At 50.9% G+C, this 466-nt stretch overlaps 1 protein-coding gene across 1 annotated transcript in view; it reads right to left on the reverse strand.

Annotated features, from left to right (window-relative positions):
- Positions 1–402, reverse strand: part of LOC105447781 — an 11,558-nt gene extending 11,156 nt beyond the window's left edge. Inside the window, exon 1 of the mRNA XM_011685986.1 lies at positions 14–402. Within this exon, the coding sequence (XP_011684288.1) occupies positions 14–402 (389 nt within the window). The remainder of the gene's footprint in view (positions 1–13) is intronic.
- Positions 403–466: the final 64 nt, after the last annotated feature.

Raw genomic sequence — 466 nt, forward strand, 5'->3', positions numbered from 1 at the left:
GTTGTCCGTCAACGTCATGGCGACAGGCAAGCCCAGTCCCTTTCTACGTTTCAGATGCTCGGATATGAGCGGCTTGATAAACTCCGTGTACTTCGTTCCCCTGTTACCTCTGATGCGTTCGCCCTCTTTGTAGGCACGGTTGTAGAGGTTCGTTGCCATAATTATACTCTTGTACGTCATGTTGTCGGGAAGGGTGATGAATTGTCTATCGGGCTTTTTCATGAAGATCAATTCGTACAATCCTCGCGTGCCGCGGTACCTCACGTTGTCCACGAGTATAGCATCGTCCTTTTCAAGATCAAATTGTTTGTCACCGAGCATCAAACGTCCATCGTCACCGAAATAGATACCGTTCGAGTGATCGATCTCCCTCTTTCTGTCCTGACCGAGGAACAGGTCCATGTACTTTTGCCCGAGCGGCCCCAGTTGACTGTGCAACGCATCGCGACTCCGTCGCGATCGCATG

Source organism: Wasmannia auropunctata, unplaced genomic scaffold (genome assembly GCF_000956235.1).
Source record: "Wasmannia auropunctata unplaced genomic scaffold, wasmannia.A_1.0 LD336092.1, whole genome shotgun sequence".
NCBI classification, from domain to species: domain Eukaryota; kingdom Metazoa; phylum Arthropoda; class Insecta; order Hymenoptera; family Formicidae; genus Wasmannia; species Wasmannia auropunctata.